This window comes from Acanthochromis polyacanthus, chromosome 12 (genome assembly GCF_021347895.1).
Source record: "Acanthochromis polyacanthus isolate Apoly-LR-REF ecotype Palm Island chromosome 12, KAUST_Apoly_ChrSc, whole genome shotgun sequence".
In the NCBI taxonomy this organism is placed as follows: Eukaryota; Metazoa; Chordata; class Actinopteri; family Pomacentridae; genus Acanthochromis; species Acanthochromis polyacanthus.
This window is the reverse complement of record NC_067124.1, coordinates 18,433,352-18,460,911: the sequence shown is the minus strand read 5'-3', so window position 1 is coordinate 18,460,911 and position 27,560 is coordinate 18,433,352. Positions and strand designations below refer to the sequence as shown.

Sequence of the window (27,560 nt, the reverse complement as noted above, 5' to 3'; positions counted from 1 at the left end):
CTGCTGTCAGGAAATACTGGCTCCAGCAGGGGTCACTGCTCATCAATTAAAGCTGGGAAAAAGAAATGACGACTACAACCCCCCAAAGAATTTAGAAGTTAATAATTACACAGGGAAATCCATAATCATGTGGACAAATACTCTCAAACAAAATAATAGTATTAGTAACTTCATTTATGACAGTGTTCACAAGGTGCTTTGGCAGTCAAAACATGCAAAGAGACAATTATGCATGACATCAAGAGACAAGGCAGAGCAGTCAGTTAAAATAAATATAAAAATGATAATAAGTTAAATGAGTGATTAGATTAGTACACATCAAATAAAGGAACTAGGCAGTTTAAAAATGAAATAAGACCAAAGTTTAAAAGTAAGAAATTAAAAATAATAAAAAAAGAGAAACAATTACAGGTGGCATCACACCAAAGAATGAGACAGCTAAAATTAAACCAAAACAAAAGAGAACATATTACGAAAGCAGGACATAATGCAGAATAGAGCACTATAACTAAATAAAGCAAAAGTAGACTTCACATAAAAGCAAGTCTATAAAAATGAGTTTTCAGAAGTGATTTTAAAAAAGGTAGAGTATGTTGATCACACATAGTGTATTGTTATATTTAAAGGTATATGAATTTTTCTTATTGTTGTTTTGTTGTGATAATTCTTTCTAGTGGCTGTCACATAACTAGTCAGTATTGTGTGAGTATGTTTATATATATACATATATGTATATATATATATATATATATATACACACACACACACATAGGGTACAGTTCAAAAGAAATTTTTTTTTTTTAATGAAGATAACATTAAATTAATGAGAAATTCAATCTCGACATTGTTAATGTGGTAAATGATTATTCTATCTGGAAATGGAATATCTACATAGGGGTAGAATAGAATAGAATAGAATAGAATAGAATAGAATAGAATAACTTTACTGTCATCATACATGGGGGCATGACAAAAATATAAGTAGCTGCCCCTGGATGGTGCATTAAGACAAGTTAAATTAACAACAATAAATAAGAAAATCAAATGTACATATAAAAGAATATCTAGAATTCCAACATATGCAGGGGTAGGGGTGCAGAAGAACATTTCCAGCAACCATCACTGCTGTGATCTATTGGTACATGGTGTTAACTAATGGTGTTGACAGGCTCACTGATGATTAGAAAAACCTTTGTGCAGTTATGTTAGCACACGAATATGAGTTTTCATGGAAAACATGAAATTGCCTGGGTGACCCCAAACTAAATATTTAGTTGTCAGGTTTTTGTCAAATACCTAACTCATGTACATGTGTATTTCATTTTATAAACATCATTCACTGGGAAAACTCAGATAAACATGCTGAATGAAATGCATGTGAAGGTAGAACAGCTTTAGTATTCTGCATTAGTGACTTTTAGGGGTTGGATTTTGAATAAAGCACAATAAACATCAAGCCCTCCACACGCAACCCCAGGCATGTCATTAATTTGAAATGGTACAGGATGTTTTTATACTAAATACCTGTTTTCAAAGCAGCATCCTGAACAGCCCACATGATGGCGCTGTACTGACAACTCTACGGTTCAACTGGACCGACAACTTCCGGCGACACGTTTCCCTACACGACGTAATGTTGTCAAATGTTTCTTTACGGATTTAGACATTTTCAGACTTACTAATGTGCAATATTTCAGATACGATGCTTTCTTCCTATTTGAGAGCTGCTTAGACAGTTTAAAGTGTCGCTGATCTCTGGGACTTTGGACAACGCGGGAGCCTCAATGGGAGAAGTGAGGAAGCTGCAAAAGAAGTTGAGACAGATTGAAACTCTGGAAATAAAAATCAGTCTCACTGCAGAGGAGAGATTCAAGGTACAGAAGCACTTATCTGCCTTTTCCTTTAATGTAGCCTGTGTGTGAACTGTGTGACCGGGAAATAATAAATACATTTCCGTACACAGAAATACATATACACTGAAAACTCCTGATCACTGCAGCAATCAGCACATTTTATCATTACAGGTTTAGTTCTCAGACAGCTATAGAGAGGTTAGAGGTTGTATGTTAAATAGAGATGCATAAAGATGATGTTAAAAGATGCTGATACGGTGCAAAGGTATAAAGTCTTCTTAAACCTGTAATAATAGTGCTGGCATCATATAGACTGAGATTAACATAAAAAAATAATTAATGTGCAATGAATAATTTGACAGTTTTCACCCTAGGAACTTAGGAGATCAAAGGATCACATGTTGAGCAGAGCACAGTAGGAAAATAATTATCTGGAAGTTCAAAAAAGCCTCCACTTCTTAAAGGGCAAAAGCTGAATGCTATTAATCACGGCTGTACCCTACAAGAGAGAGTTTTCTTTAAAGTAGGAACAGGAAGATAAATCCATGGAATCCAACACACCTGCAGCTGAAAAACATTAGGTAGTGTCAGTGAAGGTTGCCGGTGTTGCATCCAAAAATAAAACAAATGGATTGTGTGGGTCACTACAAGTCTCCTCAGTTTTAAGCCATAGATGCCATGATATCTGTATATAACGTTCATGTGCAGTCTCATCTTTAATTTCCTCATTAAGTCAATGGATTATTTCATTGTTAGAGTATGATATAGTGACTTGAAAACATTTTCATTGTTGCACTTTCATAGATTTGTGAGACGTGAGAGCAGTGGAGGAACAAAACCAAGTACATTTATTCAGAAATATATTTAAATACAATATTACCATTATATGTTGCTCTACAGCTCTGCTTCTCTACTTTTTAGATTGTACCCTCTTTTCACTGCATTTAATTGAAAGCAGTATTTACGTGTTACTTTTCAGATTAATATTCTTACAGACAATAGGTAGGATGAGTTTATAGAACTAAAACATAATACTGTTATCCAGCAGTGATAGGAATATTTTTATCATAGTGCAGTGACTGGGTTTACTCTGCCTATTAAAAGAATATATTTCTACAGTGCACCTCAGACTGTCTCTTGTAGAACTAGACCAAACTTTTTTTGAAGCTGATGCTGATCATTTTTAGAGAATAAAACCTCCAGATAATAGCGTATCAGCTGATATGTTAGATTGATGTTGAAAGGGTGTATGAGAGAATTAATATTTATCGCCTTACCAGCATTTTATTTCACAAACTACGCAGCACCTCACTGTGAAGATGCTGCTGGACTGTCCTCACAGCTGTAATACATCACTGAAAGCACTGAAAGTATGTAAACAACAGTCCAAGGCGCTCTGCTGGACAAACTATATACCATTTCTGAGTTAGCCCCAAATCTTCGCGTCTTATTAAGTGCCACAACTCCTGTTAAAAATCCATCCATTATCTATACGCCACTTAACCCTCATTAGGGCCGCGGGGGAGTTGGAGTCTATCCAGCTGCATTAGGGTGAAGACAGGGGACACTCTGGACAGGCTGACAGTCTATCACAGGTCTACACACACAGACAAACAATCACATTCACACCTACTGACAATTTAGAATCACTAATTAACCTCAGCATGTTTTGGACTGTGGGAGGAAGCCGGAGAAAACCCACACATGCACAAGGAGAACATGCAGTCCCAGGACAGGACACAAACCAGGGATCTTCTGACTGTGAGGCAACAGTGTTGACCACTAAAGCACTGTGCAGCCCTCCTGTTAAATCTCTGTAGTTTAATTCACTTCACAGTAATAAGGCCAAGATTTTATCATATTTTGTCAGAGAAACTCACTGATTCCCTTTGAGCAGGCTCTTGGCAACAGACAAGAACCATAATGATGTCGGCATCTTAAAAGCACAACCAGAACCAAAAAAGATACACTGCTGCTTTCACAGGGTAGCGGTAGACAAATAAACTGAGCAATATACTGTTTAAAATTTGGTAGTTTGCTTCTTAAACAGAGGAAAACAGCCCCACAGTAGAAGTGGCTTTGCCCAATTCACTCTCTCATGCATATTTCAGAGCTGCACAGTCAGATAGGAGTGTGGCGTATGTTATGTGCTGCAGCCTAATGGCTCAAGACAGGATGAGTATGTCGGTTGTACACACAAACAACTTGTGGATTTAGCAGTTTGGTTTACAACCAGTCTTGTGCCGTGTTCCTTCTCAGATCTCCAGGAAGGCGGAGCTGCGTTCCAGATTGGCTCAGCTTCAGCTGCAGCTTTCTGGCCCGCAGCAAACTCTTGGGATTGTGGGAGACGGAAAAAAGGAGAAGATGAAAAGACAAGTGTAAGGAAGTGAGGAAGAGGTTGGGGCGGCATTGGGCTGGTGGGAGGTGGGGATGGGGGGGCCGGTGGAGAGAGGCATGATTCTTCAAAAGCAACAACATTCACTTGGAAGGCTTTGATCTTTTTTATGTGTCTATCCAAACACTGGAGGTCAAATGCTTTCATGCTGGGAATGGGAACGTTGTACCGATGGTAATGTGTCACATAAACATCATTCAGGGGATGCCATCCTCTCCATTTAATCCCCTCAGGACCTTTTTGCACTTCATTAAATTAGACATATGTGGACAACATCCTTACTTTTTGTAACGCACAGATGAGGAGCTCATTAGCGAGCCCTGTTTTTAATTTGCCTGAGACTTGTAGATCTTCTACAGGTGCCTGCTCTGTCACAAAGGATGCTATGTGCCGTTTGCATCTTGATTATTTATTCAGCTTCTGCTTTCTGCACTGGCACAGGGAGAAAGCCCCCGAGGCCCTTCCATCACAAATGCCTCCAGCCTCAAAGATCCATAAGGGAGAAAAGGAGTCCAAAGCTCAAGCGACGCCGGTGCCAGCTGCCAGGCAGGAGGAGGAAGCACAGATAGGCCGACAGCGGGAAAGGACGGAGCCGGCCGAGGTGTCAGATTACTGTCAGGACACGTCGAGACACTGTCCAGACTTTGATAAGGAGCAGCAACTGCGACAACAAGGTGGGATTTTCATTACAGTTTGCTGTTAAAAGTGCAACCATACGGTGTCCCCATTTGCAAACATCTAAAATCAGATTATACATGTATGCCCTGAGGAGTCCTAACAGGCTCACGTGACTGCCTGCATTAAACCAACAGGCCGCGTTTGCTTCCCTGAAGACAGGGCCCACGTTTTGCTTCCTCGGAGATAATTTAGCCCCACGCATGTTTTGCAACGTCAGACTAATCCGTGTTGAGGAACTGTGTAGATTATTAAGCCAGTATGCTTATGAGTCAACACTGCTCACCGCACAAATCATTGTTTTTACAGAAGCTGAATTTACGTCCCTCAAAGCGTCTTGGGAAAAGTCCAGGTTTCGTCTACGGCTGTTGGAGGGTCACAGTGACATAGTGACCTGTGTAGTGGCTGTTGACAACCTGGTGGTTTCTGGAAGGTAAAGCAGGAATTTTTGTGTTTATTTATTTTTCACTTAAGTTGTTATTAATTTGAAATAAACTAGAACAAATAGCATTAAAAGAAATAAAAAAACATGAACAGCAAAACTGACACCTTGTTCAAAATGATGCGGAGAAGATACCCCAGATAGCAAACTATGGGTGAATCAATGTTGAATCTATGTTGAGACCTAACATTGAAATTATACAGAAAGCGCAAGGTTGATAAAATGTTGAGTCAGCGTTTGCTTATATAGATTACATGTTTGCAAACATAGATTCAACATTAATTAAACATTGACCTGTCAAACATTTTAATTAAACCAAAATACAATGTAGATTCAATGGTATCTTTTAAACACAAACTTCAATGTTGACAAAATGTTGTTGAATCAACGTTGATCCAACCATCAGTCTTCAACCGTAACCACAATTCAACCTTCTTAACCCTAATTCAACATTGATTTAACATCTTTTGCTATCTGGGTAAAGTGTGATTTATGGTTGAAAAGCAAACGTTGACTCAACATTTTATCAACCTTGCGCTTTCTGTATAATTTCAACGTTAGGTCTCAACATAGATTCAACATTGATTCACCCATAGTTTGCTATCTGGGACGTGGTGACCATGAGTCAACAGAGAGACGAAACAAACACAACCAAACAAAGAAAGGGCAGCAATCACATATCAGTTTTACATCTCATGAATATCATGGGTTTTATACAGATAGGTATCACTAATGCGAGCCAGAAAAGCCTGCCACATTTGGCTCATTTTACTTGGGACATTGTTTACCCTGGCAATCATATTCTCAAAAGCAGCTGTCTCTGTGATAAGCTTAAACCATTCTGCTAATTCTGTCTTACATGGGCTCTTCCAATTCCATCACATGATTCTGGCCCCGACCATACAGCCTGTTAAAATCACTCTCAGCTCTGCTATACACAGGATTGATGGTAAAAGAGACATATCTCCTAATGGACATAGCTGTGGTGATTCTGGTACAGAAAATTTAACCCTCCTGTCGTCCTGCAGGTCAAATTGACCCGTTTTAAAGTTTGAAAATGTGAAAAACAAAATATTTTCACAGTGAAAACTTCGACATTTTCAACATTTTTGGGTGATTTCTGAGCATTTTTTGGTGCAGAAAAAGAAGTGCTTAAAAAAAATGTTTCTTTAAGAAAAATCGGAAAAAATCAACCAAAATCCAGCAAATTTCGCTGGATTTTGGTTGATTTTCTTTCCTGAATTTTCTTAAAGAAAATATTAGAACTTTTCCTGATATATATGGAATCACTTAAGATAGTTTTAGGATTTTTTTTCTGGAAGATTTTTATTCATTTTTTGAAAATATTTACATTATTTACTTTTTTTTTAATTTCTTGCCAATTTTTTATTTTTTTTTAATAAAACTTTTAAGGGAAACTTTTATGGAATTTTTGGAATTTTCTACCTGAAGATTTTGCAAATTTTTTATAAATTTGGGGAATATGTTTTTGGATTTTTTCAGACAAGAGAACAATTTGTTTTGGTGCTCGTAAATGAAGACAACAGGAGGATTAAGCCACTCCTCCAATTTTTTCAGTGTCATCTTCCAGAAAGGAAGTACCCTTGAAAAGTCCCATATAGCATGAAAAAAATGTATCCTCTTATTTATTACATTGCCAACACTTTTTGTCCTGGATTAATCCCATTTTAAATAATTTCAGGGGTGTAAAATAATATTGATGTACAATTTTATAGTGGATAAACCTTGTAGCCCACCCCACATTTGAAATCACATCTTGCAATGTTTCCTCATTAATCTCTTTACCGAGGTCTTTTTGCCATAACAAAAAAGTTAGATAAAGCATGAATTTCTCAGTTTGCCCAACAGATTTACAAAGTGAATATTTCTCCCCATTTATAACTTATTTTTTTTCCCACGCTTTGATCCCTCAGAACAAATCTCTCGTAGTTTATGTCCAGTGCCTTTTAACTTTGCTTGCTTTCACTACCTTCTCTTTCACACTCCTTTTCTATCTTCCCGTGTCTCTTTCTGACTCTGTCCATCTTTCTCTTGTAGTCGAGACACAACAGTGAAGGTGTGGCACGTTCCTACAGCAACAGAGCAAAAGAACCTGGGAGGACACACCGGTGGAGTCACCTGTCTGTCTGCTCCTCCCCCTGAGTACTGCACCAGGCTAGGTGAGGACGTGTGCATCTGTACATACATCTACATCCTTAAATGTGGGACAACTACAGCTGAGTAATGCTTGTGTCCTGCAGCCAGGTAATTATAGGAGCAGTTCATCAGTTCAGCCCCTGTGAGAGATAACCTCAGTAGACACTTTAACAAGTACACCGTCTGTCTGGAACAGCCAGCCTTTCATCATTTGAACTCCAAAAAAGCTCTTCAGCTCTCCTCCGACTGTCTCTCCCCACCAGCTTCCCCAACTTAAAATACCAAGTCTGGAAATGCCGTTCATTAATGATGCAACTCAGTCGAATCATAGTCCTAGTCGGCTAATTATTTGCTTACTTTTTAAAGTCACGTTTATTCTCTCTTTGTCTCTTTCTTGAATTGTCTTTTTTTTGTTTATTGCATCATTTAAATACAGCTTCTTGTCAGCTCATCTGTTTCTCCTCGTCCGTGTGTCTCATTCTGATGATTGTTTCTTCCTTCTCATCTGTCTCTGCCCTCCCTCTGCCCTTTTGTCTGTGTTTGTCCTCTCACCAGCCCGGTCCCTGTCTCTGTCTACCAAAGAGAGATTCATTTTGAGTGGCTCTGCAGACTGCTACGTGAAGATCTGGGCGCTGAACATCGGTAGGCTAAACCTCACAAGCATGCACACCCACAGACGTACGCATTTGTGATCAAAAGACCACGGATAGTACGGCATTCTTGAGTTTCCAGTGGCTCTTATTCCTCCTGATTTTCTGTGTTAGAATGACTGAAATATGTGTTCTTCACAGCTCACATGTTCGTGATGGAGTTGTAGTTAAGACTTTGGGGTGGCCAATCTAAACCTTCATTCATTCATTTATTTCTTTACCGCCATTATTGTGTGTTTGGGGTCTTTGCCTTATTGGAACACCCAGCTGGGTCAAAAACCCAACCGCCTGTCTGATGACTGAGAAATGGAGGTAATTCACCTCCTACATCATTCCATTTACTTGGTGTAAATTACCAGTTCTGTGCTAACAACCCCAGAGCACAGTACAGGGTGTCCCAAACAATTTGACATCATTTCACAGGTCCGATAATTTTGGCAATTCCTGCTGAAATTACCTCAAATTTTCACAGAATGCATAGAAACAAATCAAGATTTGATATTTAATGTTTTATTTTTGTTCTGTTTTCAGGTTGAGCCATGAGAAATCATTTTGCGTCATGGAATATGCTGATGTTGATGATGATCTACCACATCCTTTAGCCCTGCATAAGCAGCCTTCCTCTTTAAATTCTTGATACCAAGTCCAAATTTTGTTTGCCAGTTGGTGAAGTTCTTCCAAATTCTGCATTGAAGGCACGCTGCCCAGTCTCGGGTGACTGTGTGTGAGCATATTCCAAGACACAAAATGACTTCTCTTTGGGAGTGAACGGCACGGCTCAACCTGAAAACCGAACGAAAATAAAACATTAAATATAAAATCTTGATCTGTTTCATTCCGTGAAAATTCGAGGTTATTTCAACAAGAATTGCCAAAATTATTGACCTGTGAAATGATGTCGTGTTTTTTGGGACACCCTGTACTACCAACATCAAACTTGATGGTAGGTATGGTGTTCTTCATTCAGTCTTGACCATCCTAACTTCTTTCTCAGTAGAAGTGATAGCTTGGTGTTTTCTTCCTGATTGGCACACACTTTGTACTTACTGAAGATTGCTTGCAAAAATGACTTTGGGACATGAAGCTGCTTTGAAACGGCTTTCCTGACTCGTTAAAGTCAGGGATTTGTTTTTTCAGACGTGTGCTGACTGAGCTCCATAGGCTTTTCCACTGAAGCGTTTGTGACTGATGAGTGTATTAAATAGACGCTGTTTAAATTAGCTCAGAGAAGTCAGCAGTTGTAGTCAATCACAATCACTCACAAGAAGTAATGAGGCCACACCACTAAGAAAATTTGATTAGCGCAGTGTTTGACATCACCAAACTAATATTTGAATTTGTAGTATGTGTATTTTTTACCCAGCATGTAGCTGTCATATTTAGTCCTTAGAAAAGGCAAATCGCTGCCTCTATCCTCTGTGCCGCCATACAAAGGCACAACACTGCAAAAACTGAAAATCTTACCAAGTCTATTTGTCTTATTTTTAATCAAAATGTCTCATCTCACTTGATTTAAGGTAAATTCACTAAACAAGTGAGATTTCAGCAAGATGGAGGGACTTGTTTTAAGACAATGCATCTTAAATATGTTGTTTAGTCAAACAGTCTTGAAATTATCTTGTTTTCAGTTGAATTTTACAAGAAAACTCAAAATCAGTTTAACCCTCGTGTCTTCCTTCGGGTCAAATGAACCCTTTTAAAGGTTTGAAAATGTGGGTAAAAAATTATATTTTCACAGCGAACCTTCTGATGTCCACATTTTCAACATTTTTGGGAAATCTTTGAACATTTTTTGGTGGAAAAAAAGAAATGTTAAAAAATGTTTCTTTAAGAACATTCACATAAAAATCAACCAAAATCCAGTGAAATTTGCTGGATTTTGGTTGATTTTTATGTGAGTGTTCTTAAACATATATTAGAAGTTTTACTGATATATATATATATATATATATATATATATATATATATATATATTCACTTTAGATATTTTTAGGATTTTTTGGAAAATTTTTACTCATTTTTTAAAAATATTTATAAGAAGTTTTCTGCCAAATTTGGAGATTTTTTAAAAGTAAAACTTTCAAGGGAAAATTTTAAGGAATTATTGGAATTTTCTTCCTGAAGGTTTTGCAAATTTTCAGAAATTTGGGGAATTTTTTGCTAATTTTTTTTGGATTTTTTTCAGACAAGAAAACAATATTTTTTGGCGCCCATAAATGAAGAAAGCAAGAGGGTTAATGCATCTCAAATTAGGAGGTTACATGAAAGCAAAAATCTATTTTTGAGTGAAAAACTGCTTCTTTTTTTTTGCATATCTGGCTTATTTTAAGACACCTAAGCTTGACAGTCCTGGTAAAACAGAGCTTAAAATAAGTTTTCTCAGCTAATTTTAAGCTGTCAATATTCTAAATATAACATCTTATTTCAAGCAATCCTACCAAGCCATTTTTCACTTGTTCTATTGGCAGATTTTTTCACTTATTTCAAAGTATTTTTTTTCTTGTTTGGAGAGGGGCATTTTTTTCCAGTGAAAGGGTTACTGAATGGTTTGGTGAATTTGAAATGGTGTGAATTACATGCTATGGCCTTCACAGATAGCAGACATAAGCCCAATAGAACAGCTATGGGGGATTTTGGACCGACATCTGAGACATCTACCACCTAAACACCAAATGAGGGAATATGTTTTAGAGGAACAGGGTTTCATCCTCTCAGTGTAGTTCCTCAGACTTATAGAATTCCAAGGTGCATTGAACCCAACTCCTCACTGAAGTACTTTATGTTTTTTCCTTTAATCTGTCACCTGTCTGTACATACAGATTAAGGTAGATGGCACCTCAGAGCTCTGTTTATTACCCGTGCACATCCTAATTATTGAATGCCTGTGTGAGTAATGACCTGCATCGTTTTATTTAAATGAGTGTTTTATTGTTTCCTTCAGGGCAGTGTGTTAAATCCATCTACACATTCAACGCTGTGACTGCACTCTGCTTTGTGCCAGAGGAAGGTGGCTACATCATCACTGGTTCAGGTGTGTTTTTAGAAGGACAGTGGGCATTAGTGGCATAGTGAACAGGATAATTGGAGCAGAAGTTTTTGTATCGCATTGTATTTCTAGCTCATATCCACTTCTGTGCATCTATGTGCTTTTTAGACATCTACATGTATTATTTCATCTCAGTTTGTGTTTGTCTTTACTGATATGCATGTCTAGTGTGCATCATCTGCCATTGTGTTAGGGAGCGCAGCATAGGGTTATAGAGCTCAATCGGAGATGGAAGCACACAGTGTAGGAAGTTCGGCTTAGGTGGGTCAGCTGTGACCAACAGTAATGGCTGCCAGTCCACTGTCAACACATGTTAACCTCACGCTCTGCCACCCTGCAGACGGGGGGAAAGTTCAAGCCTGGAGCTGGCATTCTTTCCAGAACTGCCAGTCAGTCAATGCTCACCAGGAGGCAGTCACTTCCATCCAGGTAGGTGGATCATTCACCGGCTCACCATGGCACAAAACTGAGGCTGCTTAAACTGCCATTTCCAGCCTATTTTTAACAACCAGTGGCTGACTGGAAAACTGGAGAAGCCCATCCATCCATCACCTATACGCAGATTAATCCTCATTACGGCCACAGGGAGGCTGTAGTCTATCCCAGCTGACTTAGAGCAAAGGCAGGGGACACAGAAAGAGAAAGACAGACAACCAGGAACAGAACACGCAAGACTCCAGGCCGTGATTTGAACCCAGTACCTTTGAGCTGTGAGGCGACAGTACTAACCATTGCAACACCGTGCCGCTCGAGTATAAAAGACTTGATTACTAATTAGTGAAAAAGCTTCTTCTCGGGAAAATAAGTGGCTTTATTTCTACTCCTCGTCCTCACGCAAGCTCTCCTTGTTTATTGCTTTCGAACGGAAATCAAAGATATTTGTTGAGATGTACGCGGTGAAGCTTGTCCAATTTTAGAGTATGCTGTATGTATTTTGCGCAAAAAGGTTTTTTTTATGAATATTAACAAAACCCGAGCGACATATGCAGGGTTTTCAAATTTGCGCTCATCATAATATACATAAAGAATGAAAGTGCAGCTCGTCATTTTCATCCGTTTATCATGCAAAGCGCACAGTCCTTTTAAATCCGGCGGACACAGAGAAACATTATGAAACTGTTTACACAACTCCCTTCCATTTGCACAAACGTACATACAGCTGTGTTTTCTCTCGCACATGCATGTACACACACAAACGCACACACACGACCACTGGGGAAAGACTCAAATCGCCATGACAACCGTGTCCGCTGTGCCCTCCACAGTCTCAGGGTCCGCTGGTGTTCAGCGGCTCGGCTGAAGGAGGGGTGTCTGTGTGGGAAAACAGATGTTCAGATCGTGACCCCCTGACGCTGCTGCACCACTGGAGCAGCCAGGTGACAGGCTTCAGGGGGCGGCTGGGCGGGCGTCTCACCCTCAGCCCGCGGGGAGATAAAGTGTTCCTGGCGTACGGTCAAGCTTGGCTCAAGATCCTGCACTGGAGGACAGGTGAGCTCCAGGTGTTTGGTGTGTATCAGAGAGCGTAGATACAGATAAACCCTCACAATCCTTCTATCTAACATCTGTCTAATTATCACAGGAGCCACATCCAGAGTGACCAATCACAGCGACGTCACCGGGGTAACAGATTGCGTTCACCAGACAGGAGGCCTCCTAATTGGCTCCTGCTATGATCTGGCAAATGGAGAGAGCACGCTGAATTGTAAGTCACAGCAAAACATGTGGAACCAGTCGCTACTCTCTCCGGTCTGAAAGTTTGAAAGCACAATAAGGAGCTAAGACAAAATCGAAACCACTTTGTGTTCCTCTGTTGACCTCTCCTCCTTTCATCTCTGTGTCGCTCCTCTCTGCAGTGTTCTCTCTGCCACAGTGTCAGTATCTGGTCTCTCTGACCTGGCCTGATGCTCCCAGAATCCTTTGCTTTGCAGCATGGACCACTGGGAGTGGAGACCACCGATGGGTGATTGGAGGTCACAACCTCACCGTACTGGAGCAACTCCCTAGTTCTGGGAAGCAGAGGTGTACATGCACTGCAAAAACTCAAAATCTTACCAAGTCTGTTTGTCTTATTTTTGTCAGAATGTCTCATCCCGCTTGATTTAAAATAATTTCACTTAACAAGTGGCATTTCAGCAAGATGGAGGGACTTGTTTGAAGACAATGCATCGTAAATATCTTGTTAAGTCAAACAATCTTGAAATTGTCTTGTTTTGAGTTGAATTTTATAGAAAAAACTCAAAAAGAATTTAATACATGTTAAACTAGGAGGTTACATGAAAGCAAAAATCTATTTTTGAGTGAAGAACTACTTTTTTTTTAGCATGTCTGGCTTATTTTAAGACACCTAAGCTTGACGATCCTGGTAAAACAGAGCTTAAAATAAGTTTTATTTTAGGATCTCAATATTCTAAATATTATATGTTATTTCAAGAAATCTTACCAAGCCATTTTTCACTTGTTCTCTTGGGAGATTTTTCCACCAAAAAAATGCTCCTCTCAAAACAAGACAAGAAACTTATTTCAAGGAACTTTTACCTTGAAATAAGTTTCTTGTCTTGTTTTGAGAGGAGCATTTTTTTCCCAGTGTAACATTTGTCAACACCACTGATTTAAACAGATTTGAATGTTAGCTGCCCAATTTGAATATTCATTATTTCCTCTGAGGCCAACTGCATTGTTAAATCTAAAGTTTTACTGGGATTCAGGATGTGCGAATGGATTTCACTGATTTTGCGATTCTGGATGTCTTATTAATTATGGATGTAAACGTTACAGGGGTGACGTCACAGTAAGGAGAGACGGCCGAATGGACTCCTGCTTGGAGTCAGAGGGGGACACGGAAGGTGACGAGGACACTGACGGTACAAACACTTATGCACATCTTTATGTCTTTGTTCGCCGACTCAGAGGCTTAATGAGTAACCACGGCATTGCCCTGTCGTGGTGACTTCAGATGATGCATGTTGTGACAAATCCTAACCTCCTTGTCAAATTTAGATTATGAGGATGACGACGACGAAGGAAAAGACAGCCGCTCTGATCGTGCGGAGGACGGCGGGTCTGGATCGTGGCTCCGCTGCGTTCTTCAGTGAGAACCGAGGACGCCGTGGCCTGCAGCCGAGAAGAGGAAATGAGAGGGTGGGAACGTAGTGACAACGAAGGAGGGTGAAGGGGAGTGAAGTGTGACAAACTGAGTGTCAGTATAGGAGGGGGAGCATATGGATGGAGTAAGTGTGTGTGTGAGTGATAGGCAGATTGTTTTGATGTAAAGGTTCTTTTCACATACAATAAAGCTGTCATTCTGTGACTCGCAGCTCCAAATGTGCATCTTTGATTGTCTTTTTTTATTTCCATCTGACCGTGCCTCTCAGTCAAACACCACTTCATGGACCTCTTTGCTTGTCCAACCAAATGAATGCAAAGAAAATTTTATTCCACCTCTGTCCCTCTCCCGATCTGCATTTCTGTCACCTTCTCTCCAAGTTGTCCTTGCTGTTTTTGTAAACGTTTTTGAGGAGGTTTTGTTTTCATGCGTCTCGCCACCAAAATGAGCTTATTAACGTCGTCCTCGGTGTCATCTCTCTTTGCCTCGTCAAATTCATTTCTTTTCCTTCAGTGTCCATTTAATTGAACTCGTTTTTAAAAAAAAACATAATTAGCATTTAAATCTCTTTCCTACAGTCCCTTGCCCTTCCTACATCGCTCTCTCTCCCCTCTTACTCTAGCAGACTCTCCATGTCTCAGTCGCTAAGGCAACCGATGCTTTTTTTTTTTCCTCGCTTGCTCTCTGTGTCTCCCCCTTTCTCTCCGTCTCCTCTCTCATTCCCTCTCTCCACTGCCAGAGGTAGGCATGATAACTGATATGTGTCGGAGTGCATGTGTTTTGTTTGTCCGTCTCTTGGTGTGCGTCTGTGTCTTTAAATTACATTTCTGTGGCGTTTCGGCAGTAGTTGTAGGTGAGAAGTTATTGCTGTCTGCTCACAGTGCCATATAGAGTATTGACTTCGTGCACAATACCTCTAGTGATGCACTGCAAATATGCAAGATGGAGCAATAAGTGTGCACTTTTTGATGTTTTTACATGCAGATGTGGATTCTGTGCAAACATGTAATGAATAATTGAGTGTTAAATATAATATAAACCCCCAGGGGAGTCAGTGTATGGTTTGTTTTTTAAAAGATGACATAGTTGACTTTGTGCCAATACCCGTGCAGATGTGATTTCTATGTGTTTAAGTAGAAGGACAAGAAGAAGAGCAGAGAATCTTCCCTTTTCTCTCCCTCTCCAATCCCTTCTTGCCTCTGTCTTGTCTTACAGAGAGATGATCGGAGAAGAGGAGTCTCAGTGAACAGAGCGAAGCGATGGAGAGATGGTAAGATGGATAGTTTCAGAGGGAGAGGCATGTATGGGATGCAGATACATAAAATGTCACTGTGAGTGATGACTGGCATGGGAATCAGTGTCTGTGCACGTTGCCTGTGGACAATGCGTTGTCTCCCACAAGTCCTTTGTCACTTGACCACCTCTTGTTCTTCTTTCTCCACCTTTCCTTCCAGCTTCATCTCTCTTGTCGCTCGACTGACCGCCCTCATCTCCCTTTTCCTGGTTGCTCTGGTGACACAGCCCTCTACCTGTAACCGTGACGACAGCGAGGGTGAGGAGCAGGTGGACACCCTGTCGGTCCAGTTGTCAGTCACAGCCCAGGCCACACCTACCCCTCTGTGGGCGGTGGTCTGGGGTCCCACGCAGCCGCTGGAAGATGAGACGCACCACTTCCTCTCCAGCCAGGAAACCGATCACCTGCATCTGCACGGGAACCAGCAGGAGACCGGCACTGTTACGTCTGAAGACTGGCTTTACCCCGACACAAGCATGCAGCCCCGAGAGAGGCCACCGCTGGAGTCCAGGGACCAGGAGGGAGTGGATGATGGAGGGGCAGAGGCAGAGGAGACGGAGCCTGAGGAAGGTGGGCATCAGGGGAGGTGCATGAAGGATTTTTAAATGAAGGCGGCCACGAGTTACAGTCCATGTGAGCACACACACACATGCCAGGAGTCCTCCAGGGAATTAGCTGTCACCAGGGTGAAGCCTGACAGCCTGTTGTGTGCAACCGGCTGTGTCTGAGGCGGGGGATGCCTAATAAAAGTTTTCATCACTCACAGGGAGGAATTGGCTGCCGTCAAAACCGCAAAATACACAGAAGACGTCATTGGATTGGTGTTACAGCTGGAGGCCAGAGTCTGGCACATCCAATTTCATGTTTCAGCTGTCCTCATTGATGTCTTCTTTTGTTCTGGATGCTAATAAACATGGCCATGGTCTGAGATTAGTAACTTCATAAGTGTGTGTTTGTGTGTGTTACAGTGGACCCTCAGTTCTACGTCACCGTGACCATCTCCTCGCTGCTCATCCTGACAGCTGTCATCATCACAGCCAAACTCTGGTAGGAGCCTTAACTCTCTTCTGACATTGTCGTGCCCAAGTTCATGATCACGTAATTATAAAGAGGTGAAGAAGTCTTCTGAGTTAGAATGGATCATCAGCCAGCTTTGTTCACGAGCTGGACACATCTTTGGTGGCAACCGATAATATGGAAATTATGAAATTATTTTGCAGTCCTACTGGATTATATTTGGTCTGAAAAAAGACCTGTACATTTGCTTGGAACCATACTCTGTGGTTTTCATGACAAACCTGAGGGGTAATACGACAAATAAAAGCACTATATAACTGCAACACAAAACTGCTTTTCTCTTTTCAGTCTTTTATACTGTTAATTATTTAATGATTGGCCCTTTAAAAGATTAAAGCATTCATGTATGGGCTAACTGGGTTATTATCAGTAGATGGCAGAAAGGGGTTTAGAAATGAGCTAGGACGGTCCGTAAGTGTTTAGAGGTTTACGTGTAATTTATTTAGATTTTTAAATACTAGAGAGCAAGAACCAAATCAGGTCTACAATACCATGCTGGCTGGAATGCACAGCAAAAATAAATTGACTGCTACTGTTTTTGTTTGTTTATAGTAAATGTTCAATAAGGTCTCTTAGCTAATCAGTTATTTTGAAGATAATTTCAAAGAAAGATGAGTTCATTTTATCTGATAAATATCACTGTTTGTTTATTAATTAGCTGCTTGCCTTGGGCCATTTTGCACAAGTGTATCCCTTGTCTAGAAATTTCCATTTAGTAAATTAGATGAAAATAAGAGACCTGACTGTGTTACCTCAGATGCAAATATACGGACTGTGTCAGAATCATGGGGAATAAAGAAAGGTCCATGTGTATGTGTTAGTTGTGTTTCATGCTGTCTGTTAGTCTTGTTTCTGTGCCTGTCAGTAATGATGATGTAATGGTTCTTCTTAGTCCCCTCTAAACTGAGCGCTGTGTAATTGCTTACTAATGACTTTATTAATAATACTTGTGTTCCTGAAAATCACAGTTGGCACAGATGTGCCATTTAGAGCCATTACAATTGCAATGATTAAACATTCGACATGAACATTAGGACGAGAGCGACGAGCAGAGATTGCTCTGACCTGTTGCCGTACAGGTCTGAGTGTTATTACGGCCTCAACAATGTCAGTGTGCTTTGAAAGGTGAGCCACCATTAACCTCTCACAGTACGAAAGAACACAGTGAGGGTTCTGTCACACTTTCAGGCCAGGTAGGTGGTACTCGCCACAAACATGGCATTTTACCACTAGACCCCTCTTATCTCTCATTTTTTGTTCTCATGCATTTCTACTTTTACTCTCCTTTTCCTGCTGTAATTGTCTTCTGTATGCATCCTAGTGAATTTTCATTTCATTGACTCAATCTGTATAATTTCTTCTCCTTCATTTTCCTTCACTGCAAAAACTCAAAATCTTATCAAGTAAATTTGTCGTACTTTTAGTCAAAATGTCTCATCCCACTCGATTTAAGATAAATTTACTTAAGTGACATTTCAGCAAGATGGAGGGACTTGTTTTAAGACAGTGCATCTTAAATATCTTGTTAAGTCAAACAATCTTGAAATTATCTTGTTTTTTTTGTCCTGCGGAACAAAATTGACCCTTTTATTAAGTTTGAAAATCTAGAGAAAAAAAATTTTCACAGTGAAACTTCTGGTGTCCACATTTTCAACATTTTTGGGAAATCTTTAAACATTTTTTTGGTGGCAAAAAAAGAAGTGTTCAAAATGTTTCTTAAGAACATTCACACAAAAAAAAATCGATGTGAATATTGTTAATGTGAATACTCTTAACAGAATATTAGAAATTTTACCGATATATATATGTAAGCACTTTAGATATTTTTACGATTTTTTGTAAGATTTTTACTCATTTTCTGAAAATATTTATAAGTATTTTCTTGCCAAATTTAGGGGGTTAAAAAATAACTTTTAAGGGAAAATTTTAAAGAATTATTGGAATTTTCTTCCTGAAATTTTTGCAAATTTTCAGAAATTTGGGAAATTTTTTTGCTGATTTTTTTGGAGGACAAGGAAACAATATTTTTTGGTGTCTGTAAATGAGGACAACAGGAGGGTTAATACATCTCAAATTTAGGAGGTTACATTAAAGCAAAAACCTATTTTTGAGTGAAAAATTACTATTTTGTTTAGCATTTTAAGACACCTAAGCTTGACAATCCTGGTAAAATATAGCTTAAAATAAGTTATCCCAACTAATTTTAGGATCTCAAGATTCTAAATATCATATCTTATTTACAGCAATCTTACCAAGCCATTTTTCACTTGTTCTATTGGCAGATTTTTTCACTTATTTCAAGGTAAAAGTTACTTGAAATAAGTCTTTTTTCTTGTGTTGAGAGGGGCATTTTTCCAGTGTTTATTCTCTGTCATAATCATTTTATTCTTCCACACTCCTTCATTATCTCCCTTCATTCCCATTTGGACCCTCCATTCTTTTTCCCGTCGTCTCCCAGAGATTTTCTTCTTTCTCTGTATACCTGTGTTCCCTCTTCTCCTTCAGGCTCTTCACCTCTTTCCACCAGTTAACATCGCTGTTTTACTCTAACGCTGCGTCTCTTTGCACAGCTGGTGCTCCTCTTATCTCCATTACCAGTCTTCTATCTCTCCCAGCTCCACCAGTCCGGCCACAGATCCGTGGATAATCCTCCAGCTTGCCGCCAGCTGATACATGATAAGCCCTTTTTCTCTCATTTCCCGAGATTGGCCTTCACTACTCTTTGGATAACTTACTTCATCAGCCCCTGCTGTAGTGGGAAAACCCACAGTGCTGGTGGATATAGATTGGTGTTACAATAGTGAGAATTTGCAGGGATTCAGACTGGAGACATGGCAGTGGTCCCTCTCTATAGACTGGCTCATGCTTCAGTGTCATAAATGTGTAAATAACGCCATGTGTTGCATGGAGGAAGTGCCACGAAATGAATGAGAGGGTGGTACAGATGGACTAAAATGACAGCCTATAGTGGAAATTGGCTACTGTCCAGTTCGTTGTGATTAGACAGAGCGGCATATGTGCTCAGTGGTTTTCCCATGCCTAAAATGTAGCTATGAAGCGTGATGTGTTTGTGTTTGAATGTGTGTTTAAAGTGAGAAAAGGAGTCAGAGGGAGGACAGGTCTTACTGTGGGAAGATGATGGTGCAGGATGGCTTTTAAGGCAGCGCACACAGCTTTGTTGTGCATCCATGTGTTGCTAACCCTCCTGTTGTCCTCATTTACAGACGCAAAAAAAAATCCAAAAATTCAGCAAAAAATCCCCCAAATTTCTGAAAATGTGCAAAACCTTCAGGAGGAAAATTCCTGTAATTACATAAAAGTTTCCTTTAAAGTTGTATTTATTTTAAAAAAATCCCCAAAATTTGGCGAGAAAATTCTTGTAAATATTTTCAAAAAATTAGTAAAAATCTTCCAAAAAAATCCTAAAAATATCTAAAGTGATTACAGATATATCAGTAAAACTTCCCATATTTTCTTTAAGAACATTCACATAAAAATCAACCAAAATCCAGCAAATTTCACTGGATTTTGGTTGATTTTTATGTTAACGTTCATAAGAAACATTTTTAACATTCCTTTTTTCACCAAAAAATGTTCAAAAATTTCCCAAAAATGGTGAGAATGTGGACATCAGAAGTTTCACTGTGAAAATATATATTTTTCCACATTTTCAAATTTAAAACTTAAAAAAAAATCCTGAACTAATACACCTCAGTGATGCCCCTACCCATTTGTTCACCTTGTTGCATCCTTCCTCCCTCACCTTCCACCCCACAGTGCTGTTTCTTTCCCTTATTTCTCACTCTGCCTCCTTCTCACCTCTAAAAAATGTTGTAATGAGCCAGAGGAGTGCACTAATTCTCTCTCACAGTGGCAGCGTAATGTGTTCACTGATGCTAAATGGCTGAGCAGTTTCTGATTTTCTCTCTCTCTTCACCGCTCTTTCTCCTAAACTTTTCTCCATGTGCTTCCCATCACTCCAACCTCTCTCCATCCTTTCCTGCTATCGGTCTCTCTTGCTCTGTTGTAACTGTTTCTTATACTTTGACTTTCTTTGTTTATCTCTTAATATTAGGCCCCTTTTCTCCTTTGCCTTTTCTATTCCTCTCTGCAAACAACTCTCTTTTTCCCTCCCTTTTCCTCGCTCTTTAACTCTTCATCCTCCTCCATATACTTTCCATCCACATCTCTCCTCTCTTTTCACACATCTCTTCCAATTACTTCCATCCCCTCTCCTCCCTCTCTGCCTTACTATTTCCCATCTATCTGTCTGACTGTCCTCCTCTCTCTCCCAGTTACGATCGCAGCTGTTCCCAGCATCCGCCCCCGCTTTCCCGTGGCGTGCCCCCCGCCCTCTCCCTCGCGCTCCCTCGCTCCCTCGCTTCGGAGGAAAGCCGGCAGACGCTGCACAGCACCGCCTCCTCCTCCTTCACCGACAGGGAGAGGTAATGAGTCTGAGTGTGTGTTCATGAGTGTGATGCAGTGGCGTGCACAGACATTTTGAGGGGCAGGTGCTCAGTGGGGGAAAAAAGGGCACCTTGTGCAGCGTGTAAAACCACTGGCTGCCTTAATATAACAGTGTGAGATTTAAAACAAAATTTAAAAAAATCATTTTCTGTAACGTCATTTATTTTAATATCTTAATAATAACACACAAGGGGTCAATAAAACATTGTACTGTAACACTGTAAATGACATGTAGCTCCCCTTCTTTGTCTATCTTGATCCTTTCCCTTCTGGGCATGCTGTAATTGGTAAATGCAAAGAGATCGACAATATCAAGACTGATTCGTGACATTAGGCTACAACAAGGCAGCAAGCTACTTTTCCTTTTTGTCATTTAGCAAATAAGTCACAGCAGTGTTACCTCTACCTAATGTAGGCTAATAATAAACCTACACAAACTAAATATTCAGTTATATCATACTGATCATATGCTGTACCAATTCACCAAATAACATTGGTTGTGTGGTCATCATCATCACATTATGTGGATTAATTGATTACTATTATGGGTAGCCTGGGGCTTGTTAAGCATGCCGGCTAAAAAAGAGAGAGGGTCTTCAGGTGGGTGGTTTCAGAGTGGCCCAAGGGGTACCTGGTCAACTCACTCCCTGGTCAACTCACTACCCGGTTAGGGTTAGGGTTAGGGTATTTCAGCTTTCAGTGTAAAAGGATATCATCCATGGATTTCAGCTAGTTACAGGTAAGTAACCTAAGCATATGGGGAGTGACTTTTCTGGGGAGTGACTTTCTAGGGAGTGAGTTGACCAGTATCCGCACAAGTTATGAGGTGTTCCAGTTAGAGAACAGGCAGCCAGACTTTCCAGGTTATTGGTATTTATTGCTGGATAACTCAAAAGGCTGTTCTACTATAGACAGCTGTAGCAGACAGCTGTACTGTGATAGCTGTGGTTCTTAAGTATTACAAACAGGAATAATAAATTAGTGACACATTTGCCATAAGTACAGCCACAAAAAAATAATAATTATACTGAGAAATAACATAAAATGCACATAAACACAATAGCACAAACTGCAAAATACCGTTTATGCTTAGCATTTCAATCACATTAACTCACATAACATTAGCAACCCAACCAGACATGCGCTGACAGTCGACGTGATATGCTAATAGCTAAGCTAATGTCCATCGCATAAAGTATTAACAACAATCAACAAGTAACAATGAACAGTGAACGCTCTACACTGGGGGAACATAAGACCACTCATCTTTGGTCATTTACACACCGCAAGTAAATGAAAAATGCAACATGTATTCAGTCCGAACATGTGCATGGGAGAAACTAGCCAACAAACTGCAGCTACAGAGAAAAACACGGCAGTTGAGGTGCGTTCAGAGACATTAAGGAAAAAACAATAACATACGATTAACTTAGCAAAGGACGAAATGCAAATATATAACACAACCTAGACAATATTCCAATCGAAATATGAGGGCTTTCTAACACGGCCAGTTGGCTAATTTAGGCACGGTTGTTTACCGCTGCGTGAGACAGGCTACTTCACAACAGAGACAAATAAATGCACCGTGTAGCTTGGCAACCAAAGCTTATGTATAATCCACTTCATTCATTTAGGTGTTACCTGGTTGGTGGTTACAGTCAGGGTGGAGATGCTGTGGACTGTAGCTGTTGCCACACGCGTGTCCGCTCCTCGAGTTCACGTTACGAGATTGGACGGGGCGAGTAGCGGCACTGGTTGTCTGTGTGTGTTTAATGTTAATTTTTTTTTAAAAAGTTGAGAGGGGAGGGCATCTGCTTGATACTGAGGGCAAGGGGCAGGTGCTCCAGGACCACCTGGTGTCTGTCTGTGCACGCCACTGGTCTGATGTGCATGTGCTCGTCTCCGTGTGCCTCTGGTTGAAGCTTTCTTTTTGCTCTGTGTGTCTGAGAGTGTGTAGAGCAGCCTTATTACCTCTTCCATGCATTGTAAAGAAGCACACGGAGCATAATTGGGCAGTTCTCTGTGGAGCATTCAGGCCTGAGTGTTGCACTGCAAAAACCAAAATCTTACCAAGTCTATTTGTCTTATTTTTCATCAAATTGTCTCATCCCATTTGATTTAAGATAAATTCACTTAACAAGCGACATTTCAGCAAGATAAAGGGCCGTGTTTTCAGATAACGCATCTTAAATATCTTGTTAAGTCAAACAATCTTGAAATTATCTTGTTTTAACCCCCCTGTCTTCCTGCAGGTCAAACTGACCCATTTTAAAGTTTAAAAATGTGGAAATATATATATATATATATATATATATATATATATATATATATATATATATATATATATATATATATGTTTTCACAATGAAAACTTCGACATTTTCAAATTTTTTTGCAAAATTTTTGAACTTTTTTGTGGAAAAAAGAAATGTAAAAAAAAGGTTCTTTAAGAACATTCAGAAAAAAATCTACCAAAATCCAGCCAATTTCACTGGATTTTGGTTGATTTTTTTCTGAATGTTCCTAAAGAAAATAATAGAGCTTTTACTGATATATATATATATATATATCACTTTAGATATTTTTAAGATTTTTTTTTTGGAAGACTTTTACTCATTTTTTAAAAATATTTACAATTTTTAGATTTTTTTTATTTTTTTATTTTTAATTTCTTGCCAAATTTTGGGATTTTTTTAAAATAAAACTTTTAAGGGAAATTTTTCAGGAATTTTCTTCCTGGAGGTTTTGCAAATTTTTATAAATTTGGGGAATTTTTTTGCTGAATTTTTGGATGTTTTCAGACAAGGAAACAGTATTTTTTGGTGCCCGTAAATGAGGACAACAGGAGGGTTAAGACACTAAGCTTGACAATCCTGGTAAAATATAGCTTAAAACAAGTTTTCCCAGCTAATTTTTAGATATCTATATTCTAAATATCACATCTTATTTCAAGAAATCTTACCAAGCCATACGTTTTTTTTCTTGTTTTGAGAGGGGCATTTTTTCCAGTGTGGTGCTGCTGTAGCATGTATCAGTCCTCTAAAAGTCCCTCTCCACATGAGTCATCGTGGGCCTATGAAAAGGCACCCAGCCACTGTCCATGAGATGAGGCTTTTATTCGAGGGTATTTAAAGTTAATCTCAATCAGGATAATTATAGAGCTCCACTCCAGTGCTCCCTCTCACTTCCTCCCCCACCAGCTTTTCCTCCACTTTTCTCAGCCTTCCCATTCGTCTCTTCCCCCCCTTCGCTGTCTCAGTCTCCTGTGATGCAGCTTTCCGTTTGCATATACACCACTTTTCCTGCTGCAGGCCTTTGTGCTCCACTTCTCCTCTCTGTCTCTGCCTTTCCTCTCATTGTCAAGGCACCAAAGCTTCCCAGAACTCTGCCCTCCTCCTTTATTCTTCCTTTCTCTCTCTCTCTCACTTTTCTTCTCTGTGTCTCTTGGTGTGTCAGGATCCCAGTTGTGAACCTGTGAGGTGACTGTTTTCCATGCGGTAAACATTTCTACGGGGCCCGAGGACGAACATCAGTACGACCAGAGGGTGTGCCCGCAGCAGCGTTTTATTTTCTCTGAAACTGTGAAATGACTTTAGGGATCCCAGGTATCGAGCCATCACAAAATCCATCGGCTTCTCTAAGGTCTAAAAAAAAAATCCAAGCTAATCGTGCTCCTTTGTCCCTCCCTTTCTCTGTGCTTGGTTTCATTTCTTCATGTGGTTCTGCTTCACAGTGTCCTGTTCAGTGTTTTCCAGCCTTCGTATGGCCCCGAGCTCTGCCAAGCTGGCCAGCAGCTTAGTGCTTCGACCTGCCATGACTAATTCACAAACGAACAGCTAAACAGCCGTGTAACATCCCATTACCCCTGAAATACCATACCTGTGCTTCTACTACTGTTTCTAGTGATTTAGCTGCACATGTGAAGCCTTTCATTGTTAACACCAATGAGGCAGACTGTTCTTTTTATACAAATATTCTAAAATTCAGCTCAGTTTAGCAGGCTTGATCTGGCTTATAAATGGTTAAAAAGCCATTCTCAGCATCTCTACACTGAACGGGGTATTTCACAAAGCTGTTTAGCACAGTTGTAGCCAACAGGCAATGTGTTTAACACGTCACGCTCCAAAAACTGCTGTTTATTCCTCGCTTTGGGCGCCTGAAATGCAAATAGTGTGGCTTTTTTTTTTCCTCTGCTCTATGTAGAGGAGTCTGTTTTGTTTCAGGTTTTCCTCATGATTTGTTCTCTTAATTATCTGGCTGACATTCACCCTTTTGTCAAGCCTTTGTGAGCACACGTTGTTCCTGCCGGACTGTGTCGAGGTGTGTTAAGCATAGAATACTTTCTGTGGCGGAGGTAAAATATTCACAACGTGAATGGATAGAAGAACCATTCCTGTGGGAAATCAGTGTTTGTCAAAGGTCTGGACGGCGGACAAAGAGATGTTATGCTGTCGTAGAACTGAGCATCAGTGAACTGTACGTGTGATCAAAGGACTCGTTTAATGAACATGTTTTTCTTTAATGTCTCAATCTGGAAAACAACATTTCCCTTCATATTATTATCAGCTATCTCCAGTGCACCAAAGGAAATTAGACCATGAAGGAGCATCATTTCTGTGTGTCCAGTGAATCTGCATGTATACAGCAAGAGAAACTGGGAGAGCTGCTTGAGATCTATTGTTTATAAAAATGTCTATTTTATTAGTGCGTGGTGTCCTTTAGAAACTTTCAAAGCCAAACGTCAGACTGTGTTTGGCTACTTTTCTTAGCAGCTTTGAAATATAAGCCCCCCCGACTTACACCCATCTCCACTCCAGACAAAACGCCGGTGGCATCATGAGTAGCTTGTGCCATCGTCCAGACATCCAGTCTTGTGATTTTCAGTAGCGTTCCTGTAGAAATTTGGTCTTTCTGTACCATGGAAGTTCAATAAAGACTCCACACTTTCGTTTTAGCTTTGTGTCTATCTGTTTATTTGTGTGCATATTGAGTGAATTGCCCTCGAGGTGGTGCGATTTGCAATGCTTTATGGAAAGGATAAAGTGTGCACTGTGCATTTTAATAGCTACCCCTGTGTTCTAATCTTTCTCTCCCTGAAGTGGACATTTAGTCCACTACCTCGCTTTGATTCTCAACCATAAGCTTGGCATTTGAAAGGCCTGCATGTGCCAATCATGTTTTTAGAAATGAGCAGCAGCTGCACTGCAAAAACTCAAAATCTTACCAAGTCTGTTTGTCTTATTTTTAGTCTAAATGTCTCATCTCACTTGATTTAAGATAAATTCACTGAACAAGTGACATTTCAGCAAGATGGAGGGACTTGTTTTAAGATAACGCATCTTAAATATCTTGTTAAGTCAAACAATCTGGAAATTATCTTGTTTTGAGTTGAATTTTGCAAGAACACTCAAAATAAGTTGAATACATCTAAAATTAGGAGGTTATATAAAAGTAAAAATCTATTTCTGAGTGAAAAACTACTATTTTTTAGCATGTCTTTTTTGGTATTTTAAGACACCTAAGCTTGACAATTCTGGTAAAATAGAGCTTAAAATAAGTTTTCCCAACTAATTTTAGGATCTCAATATTCTAAATATCATTTATTTCAAGAAATACTACCAAGCTATTTTCACTTGTTCTATTAGCAGATTTTTTTTCACTTATTTCAAAGTAAAAGTTCCTTGAAATAATTTTTTTGTTCTTGTTTTGAGAGGGGCATTTTTTTCCAGTGCTTTTCTAACAAATGTAAAGAAAAAGATGGCACAAGGAGAAAAATGCCATTCGAGTGTACTGAAATTCTCCACAAGTCTGCTGCATAGATTGGGTTTCCATTTCTCCTAGGTTTTTTTTAACCCTCATGTTGTCCTTACCAAAAAATGTTGTTGCCTTGTCTGAAAAAAAGTCCAAAAATTCAGCAAAAAAAATCCCCAAATTTATAAAAATTAGCAAAATTTTCAGGGAGAAAATTCCTGAAAAGTTTCCCTCAAAAGTTTTATTTTTTAAAATAAAAAATCCCTATATTTGACAGCAAAATTCATTGGATTTTGGTTGATTTTTTTCTGAATGTTCTTAAACATTTTTTTTAATTTGTTTTTTTTTCCACCAAAAAATGTTCAAAAATGTCCTAAAAAATTTTTGAAAATGTGGAAGTTTTCACTGTGAAAATATATATATTTTTCCACATTTTTAAAACTTTAAAATGGGTCAATTTGACCCACAGGACAACAGAAGGGTTAATGATCAGAGTAACTGATTGGCCTGGGTTCCACTTTTTAATTTTAACACCAGAAGGCACAATCTGTTGGATAAACAAACGCTGAATCTGGATGTAAACTGATGTGTGCGGATTCACCGCTCACATGATCAGACCTATAAAAACACTGCTCACTCTGCCACCTTCT

The 27,560-nt window shown here is 39.6% G+C and overlaps 2 protein-coding genes across 5 annotated transcripts; both read left to right on the top strand.

Moving 5' to 3' along the window:
- Nucleotides 1–1,337: 1,337 nt before the first annotated feature.
- On the top strand, nt 1,338–14,525 carry si:ch211-154o6.3 (uncharacterized protein LOC563854 homolog). 3 transcript variants are annotated; one of them, XM_022214266.2, is made up of 13 exons: nt 1,338–1,874; nt 4,113–4,231; nt 4,690–4,922; nt 5,233–5,356; nt 7,424–7,545; nt 8,078–8,164; nt 11,114–11,203; nt 11,559–11,647; nt 12,484–12,706; nt 12,798–12,920; nt 13,072–13,237; nt 13,994–14,079; nt 14,216–14,525. In XM_022214266.2, exons 1-13 carry the CDS (start codon nt 1,785–1,787, stop codon nt 14,308–14,310), a joined length of 1,647 nt encoding a protein of 548 aa, XP_022069958.2. In that variant the 5' UTR covers nt 1,338–1,784; the 3' UTR covers nt 14,311–14,525. The 3 variants fall into 3 exon arrangements, with proteins under 3 accessions (XP_022069958.2, XP_022069959.2, XP_051812896.1); XM_022214267.2 differs by lacking the exon at nt 4,113–4,231 and having other exon boundaries at nt 1,346–1,874; XM_051956936.1 differs by lacking the exon at nt 1,338–1,874 and having other exon boundaries at nt 4,126–4,239.
- On the top strand, nt 14,303–26,113 carry pianp (PILR alpha associated neural protein). 2 transcript variants are annotated; one of them, XM_022214271.2, is made up of 6 exons: nt 14,303–14,356; nt 15,537–15,591; nt 15,776–16,185; nt 16,584–16,662; nt 20,988–21,137; nt 24,616–26,113. In XM_022214271.2, the coding sequence occupies exons 2-6, from the start codon at nt 15,581–15,583 to the stop codon at nt 24,635–24,637; spliced, it is 672 nt and encodes a 223-aa protein (XP_022069963.2). In that variant the 5' UTR covers nt 14,303–14,356; nt 15,537–15,580; the 3' UTR covers nt 24,638–26,113. The 2 variants fall into 2 exon arrangements, with proteins under 2 accessions (XP_022069963.2, XP_022069960.2); XM_022214268.2 differs by lacking the exon at nt 14,303–14,356 and adding an exon at nt 14,641–15,062.
- The last annotated feature ends 1,447 nt before the right edge of the window (nt 26,114–27,560 follow it).

Coding starts and splice junctions, on each gene's coding strand:
- si:ch211-154o6.3 (XM_022214266.2), top strand. CDS start 1,785: ATGGGAGAAGTGAGGAAGCTGCAAAAGAAGTTGAGACAGATTGAAACT. Junction 8,165..11,113: donor GATCTGGGCGCTGAACATCG/GTAGGCTAAACC, acceptor TGTTTCCTTCAG/GGCAGTGTGTTAAATCCATC. Junction 11,648..12,483: donor AGGCAGTCACTTCCATCCAG/GTAGGTGGATCA, acceptor TGCCCTCCACAG/TCTCAGGGTCCGCTGGTGTT.
- pianp (XM_022214271.2), top strand. Junction 16,186..16,583: donor GGAGACGGAGCCTGAGGAAG/GTGGGCATCAGG, acceptor TGTGTGTTACAG/TGGACCCTCAGTTCTACGTC. Junction 21,138..24,615: donor TCCTTCACCGACAGGGAGAG/GTAATGAGTCTG, acceptor TTGGTGTGTCAG/GATCCCAGTTGTGAACCTGT.